This window comes from Solanum tuberosum, unplaced genomic scaffold (assembly GCF_000226075.1).
Source record: "Solanum tuberosum cultivar DM 1-3 516 R44 unplaced genomic scaffold, SolTub_3.0 scf00606, whole genome shotgun sequence".
NCBI lineage: Eukaryota > Viridiplantae > Streptophyta > Magnoliopsida > Solanales > Solanaceae > Solanum > Solanum tuberosum.
Window position 1 is genome coordinate 138,281 of NW_006239521.1, and position 6,088 is coordinate 144,368.

A 6,088-nucleotide genomic window follows, 5' to 3' on the forward strand; every position below is an offset into this window, starting at 1 on the left:
AAAAGTAGCTTTTTGGAATGACATTTGGTGTGGACAGGAAGCACTCAAACATACTTTCCCTGTACTACATAGTCTGAGCCAAGGACAAGAAGCAACAGTGGCAGAGTTATGGACAGGACAAGGGTGGAACCTGTTTCTAAGAAGGGGACTAAATGATTGGGAGATGACAACCATAGCAAGATTTCATGATACAATGCAAATGGCTACCAATCTGACAGGAGAGGAAGATAGACTAGTATGGAAGGGGGAGAGAGGGGGAGAGTTCACTGTAAAATCAGCATACAGAGAACTCAGGTCTACGGAGGAGCAGCATGCAGGATGGCCCTGGAGGATGATCTGGAGAACAGAAATTCCCTACAAGGTGAATTACTTCACATGGCTCTTGGCAAAGTAGGCAGTCTTGACACATGAGAACCCAATCTACTTAAACAAGAGGAAACCCAATCTACGTTCTAGTTGCTATCTATGTGAAGAACGGATGGAGACAGTCAATCATCTCTTTTTACACTGCAAATGGACTGATCAATTGTGGCAGATGTTTATCCAAAAAAGGAAGATTAAGTGGACAAAGCCTGGGAGTATTATAGAAGTCCTACAATTCTGGAACAGGGATGGAAATGCAGGAAAAAATGAGAAGAGATGGAGGATTGTCCCAGCTTGCATTTGGTGGACAATTTGGAAGGAAAGGAATCAAAGATGCTTTGAAGGAAAACAGAACAATATCCAGAAGATAAAGACTAATTGCCTAGGGCTTTATTATTTTTGGTGTAAGCAAGTAGTGATAGGAGATGCTGAAAATGTGTTTAATATTATTGACTGGTTGTAACTAGAAGATCCTAGGAATGATGTAAGTAAAACTTTTTGGAGGGGGACTACACTTTGATGTAGTATACCTGTGGATATATAGAAGTAATGTTACCTTTCTCAAAAAAAATAGATGATATAGATCAGATTATAGATTTGATAGGAAATCTGTAATTATCCCTTTTAGGAGGTAGCCAGCATACATGCGGAAGAATTTAACCTTACCAGTTTCAAAAATAAAATAAAATAAAATATTGCATTAGTATTACGGGAATTATATTTTTGCCTCATCCCTCCACCCCAAGCCAAACATTGTTCTCTTATGTATGATTTTTTGGAGGGATATTTTTCCTAATCCCTCCCACCAAACGAGCACTCTATATCGAACAAGAAAACTTTATGTCTTATACCAACAACTAAGAGAGGTTGTTGTTATTGTTTCTTTCCTATAGACTTTACATCGCTTTTCTTATTAACTGCTATGCTTTCTTCATTGTTTTCTTCTTCTTTTACTAGGGTTTGATGTACTTGAGCCGAGGGTCTTTCAAAAATAGCCTCTCTATCTTCACGAGGCAGTGGTAAGGTATGCGTACACTCTACTCTACCCTCCCCAGACCCTAGTTAATGGGATTTCACTGGGTATGTTGTAGTTGTACTAACAACTAAGATAGTCAAGAAGGTTTTGGTAATAGTACTCATTAGCCATCGCATTTACTTCTCATAACACATATAAGACCAACTAATAAGGAAAGAAAAAAGGTTTAAGAGGTTGATATTGAAAGACCAATTCTTCTATTCTCTATCGCCATCTCATAATTTTTTCCTTCCAGACCTATCATTTATTACAATCGAGAAATTGTTTGTTTTCAGCCTCAAAAGGCAATCGATAACGAACTATCTTTCTACCCTTCTCTACTTAAATACCGGACTTGGTTCATATCAAGACTCAAACATGTGATTATGCCTTTCTCTCCTTGTACTGCCTTTGCTGCTGAACTAAAGCCCTGGGAAATTTATTCGCATAACATTTAACAAGCTTTAGTTAGACCCAAATACACGTATATATTTTAGTATCTAATTACCTTAAATTGAATAGTTTTCAGACGTGGAAGAGAAAAACACGCTAAACCTCCACAAACTATTATAAGAAGTATAACATGATTTCTCAACATAGTTAACTTTCTTTATTACCTTTTCTGACTCACAATCAGTGATCCTTGTTAAAATTTGGAATGCTAGGACCAAAGGAAGCATGTGCAACTCACACAACCAAATCAAGAGTACTTTTGGGAATTCACTTTCAGAGAACCTTAAGAGATAAATAATCAAATACCATATGAGCGCTCCCCATCCTCTGTTCCACAACCAATGTTAAACATTGTCACATGTTATACACAGTGATCAATTTGGCCTTTGATTGATAAATAGACCACCAGATTTGGTGGGACACATAACTAGTAGTTTCTTTAACCTCATTACACTTCTTAAAACATATCATGGAACTTTAATACCTTTTACTTGACTAGAAGTACCATTCAATGTCAATGAACTGGGTTGAGAACCATGAGATTTCAGGTTCGATTTCTTGCGAGACAAAAATACTAGGTGATTTCTTCTCAAATGTCCAAGCCATGGAAGACAAAATTACCTGGTGTGTGCTAGTAGGAGGTACCAACTACCTCGTGGAATTAGTCGAGTAGCACACAAGCGACCCCTACACCCTGGTTTCAACTCTCTTGGATTGATTTTCAAATGGCAATTTCACCACCCCTATTGTTCCCGAAATTAAACTAAATTAAATAAAAATTGCATTGGGTTGCATAACCGGATATAGGTATTCTTCAACAAAAATCAATGTTACACCTATAAGCCTCCATATTCAACCAGAAACTAAGTTGCAGAGTAGAGACTACTTTAAATCAATAACTCCCTCCATTCCAATATATGTGACACTCTTTCCTTTTTAGTCAGTCCTAAAAAGAATGACACATTCCTATATTTAGTAACAATTAACTTAAAACTTCTCATTTCTCTTAATAAGATGATTTATAGTAACACAACCTTTGTTGCTCGGACTCCCCAAAATGTTGCCGCACCTGTGTCAGATTCTCCAAAAATGCACTAGTTTTGGAGGCATGTTTTAAGAGTCTAAGCAACATATCACACAATTATCTATGACCTATTTTAGACTACAAGTTTCAAAAGTCTTCCTTTCATTCTTAAATTCGTGTTCACTCAAACATCTTCACATAAATTAGGACTGATGGAATATTATAGTTGGGTGGAGCTTAAACGACTAAACATATTTTCGATTACCTATCTTTGCAACTATCTCATTCTTACAAGTATATAAAATTCTGTAATTCCTCTTCTCAATTGTGTGATGCTCGTTCCTTTATAGTCCGTTCCAAAGAGAGTGACATCTTTCTATTAATATTTCCTTTAAGAATGGTAAAAAACGAAATATAACAAGGCATCCTATAGACCTAAACAAGTTGTGTAGGTAACCAAAGAGTGAAATACCAGTAAGTTCCTAGAACAATGTCTTCTTACATGTAGTCTAGAATATCAAAAACATATTTAGAATCTTTTAGGTATTCTATGATGGGACAATCCTCCATCTCTGCTCCATCTAGCTAGCACTTCCATTATTCTTCCTACATAGTCCGACTAATTCCCCTTAGGTTGACAGTTATTTTCCAAAGTTGGTTTGTCCACTTACAATGTAAAAAGAGATGGTTAATAATCTCTTCCTGTTTTCCACATAGGTAACATCTAAAACATAATAGGTAGCTCCTTTACCAAATTATTCTGCGTCAAAACTACCTCTTTTGCCAAGAACCAAGTGAAACAAGAAACTTTAAATGAGATTTTGACTCTTTATATCATCTTCCATGGCCAACATCCAACCTGATTGTTGGAAAGGTTATATTCTCTATAAGCTGACTTGACAAAGAACTTTCCCTAACTGTTCCTTTGCCATATCATGTAATCCTCAGAGGCCCTTTGAATTGTGATAAGGTGTTGCATAACTTTGTAATCCTGTCAATCTCCTAATCATTTAATAATCCTTTGAAGCTAAGGTTTCACCCTTGCTCTGTCCACAACTCTCTCACAATTTCCCCTTGTTGTTGGCAAAAGATTATAAATGTATTGAAAAAAGTAACTTCAGTAGACTTTGATCTAGAAAGTAATCTTCCCAACAAGATGTCTTCAAGTAATATCCTACCTTGAGTCTGGACTTGCATATGATTGACGGCCATAAGTTCTTGAAGGGCTTCCATACGCTAACCCCCATAAGAGATGTTCACACGATCTATAGTCCAATTACCTTCAGCTCCATATTTGATTCTGATTACATCCTTCCACATTGAGTTCTTATCTGTAGTAAACCTCCATAACCACTTCATAATCAAGTTTTGGTTCTAAATCTTCAATTTTTTAATTCCCAATTCCCCTTTCTTCTTGCTGACTAATAGGTATTCAAGTTGACTAGGTGAATTTTTCTTCTCACAATTGCCTAGCCATAGAAAATTTCTTCGTAGTATATTAATTTTTCTCACTACACTTGCAGGGACTGGAGTAGAGATATCATATATAGATAGGCATAGCATAAAGTACACTACTAATGAAAGTTAATATTCCACCCAGATATAAGTATTGACTCTTCCAGCTTGTTAATTCTTTTTCACAATTCTCCAATACTCCATTATGGATCACTTTAGATTTACTCTTAGTTACTAAAATTTCAGCCAAACTGTGTATCTCCCTTACATCGTTAACTGGACAAATATAACTTTTACTCCAGTTTATATACTAATCCAGAAGTGGCTTCAAACAAAATGAAAATCGCCCTCAGCATTTTCAATTGATCTTTGTCAACAACACAAGATACTAGTGTATTATCAACATATTCATTGAAACCCCTGATCCATTCATTAAATTTTGCAACTTTCAATATATCATTTAACTACTACGTATCAATGATGAAAAATAAGGGTGACATGAGATCCCCTACCTTAAACCTCTCTGAGAAGAAAACCCAAACACCTTTCTATATTTAAAATGATTTACTGTAGACTTCTCATTTTATCTTTGATGACAATCTTTTATAACCATAGAGATATCATGGCATGCTCATATGCATGGTCGCACAAAAGGTCATCTCCACCTGTTGTAGCACATAAGTTGTCTGATTTTCAAAATTACCACTCTTGAAAATTTTGACAAGACTTACATGAGAATTTTGGTTGACTTCATATTGTAATTTTCTTTTCACAATGGTGTATATAACAACTTAAACCCAATGATAAGTTCCAAAAACTTATCTTTCTTTTGTAAAACTCCGTTTCAAATCAAACCCTACAACATAAGATGAAATAGATGGAGTATCTATATCTAATCATATTATAATCCATTTCTAATCCCAGCATATCCAAATTATCTTATTTGATATACCAATTATACCTCAACTTAAAGCACACAAATCCAACAAAGTAAATGGAACTACAAACAAATTTGACTTTTCTGTATTCTCATTTTAATTTGTAAAACATTATGAGAAGAAAAGAAAAGCACCTTGAACGGTCTGATAACCATGAGGATAGTAACACGGAGGAACAACGGGGACACCTGGAGGAGGTATAGGTTGAGGGAAACCCAAGACCGGTTGAGATTGCGAAGGAGGAGTTTGATAATTGGCGACTCCTTGAAATGTCCCGTAGTAATAGTTAGCCGGCAATGGCTCGCCGGTGGCTGCCACCATTGCCGGAGCTTCTCTGTTCATCTTTCCACCCTCTTCGCTCATTCTTCACCGTTCGATCGATCAAAGGTTTAGGGTTTCGATCAAAGAGATTGTGATCAGCGAATTTGTTATAGTGATCACTCGGAGACGTTTACGCCTAGCATTGCCCGGACACGTGGACTTCATTTATTTTTTTCTCGGGGGCTTAAAAAAAATATGTTTTCCTCCTCAATTGAGAAAAGGCCCAAAACTTCATCTTTGTGTTAAGACTCAAAGTCATCCTTGAATTTTCACATGAAACATTAATAGTCCATCATATTTACAATATTGGTGAACTTTTGGTCCTCCTTCAAAATTTTGCCTAATATTTTTTAACATTGATTTTATTCATAATTTATGTATGGAATGTTTAATCGTCATTTTATATATTTAGTAGAAATAATAACTCTACGTGAGAGATTGTGAGAAGAAAAACACTTTGGTTTGTTTAGTAGAAATCGTATTGCAGGTAAAGTCAAGAGGTTCATCACGATGATTTCA

At 35.9% G+C, this 6,088-nt stretch overlaps 1 protein-coding gene across 6 annotated transcripts in view; it reads right to left on the reverse strand.

Moving 5' to 3' along the window:
• The window catches only part of LOC102601255 (60S ribosomal protein L18a-like protein), a 15,798-nt gene extending 10,088 nt beyond the window's left edge, over positions 1-5,710 (reverse strand). For 3 of the 6 annotated variants that reach the window (XR_368841.2, XR_001472244.1, XM_006366032.2), the window contains exon 1: positions 5,383-5,710. Coding sequence is in view for 3 of the 6 variants with exons in the window: in XM_006366032.2 (XP_006366094.1) it covers positions 5,383-5,611 (229 nt within the window). In the remaining 3 variants the exon portion in view is untranslated. The remainder of the gene's footprint in view (positions 1-5,382) is intronic. The other 3 variants (XR_368843.2, XM_015304725.1, XM_015304726.1) reach the window with 1 other exon arrangement.
• Positions 5,711-6,088: the final 378 nt, after the last annotated feature.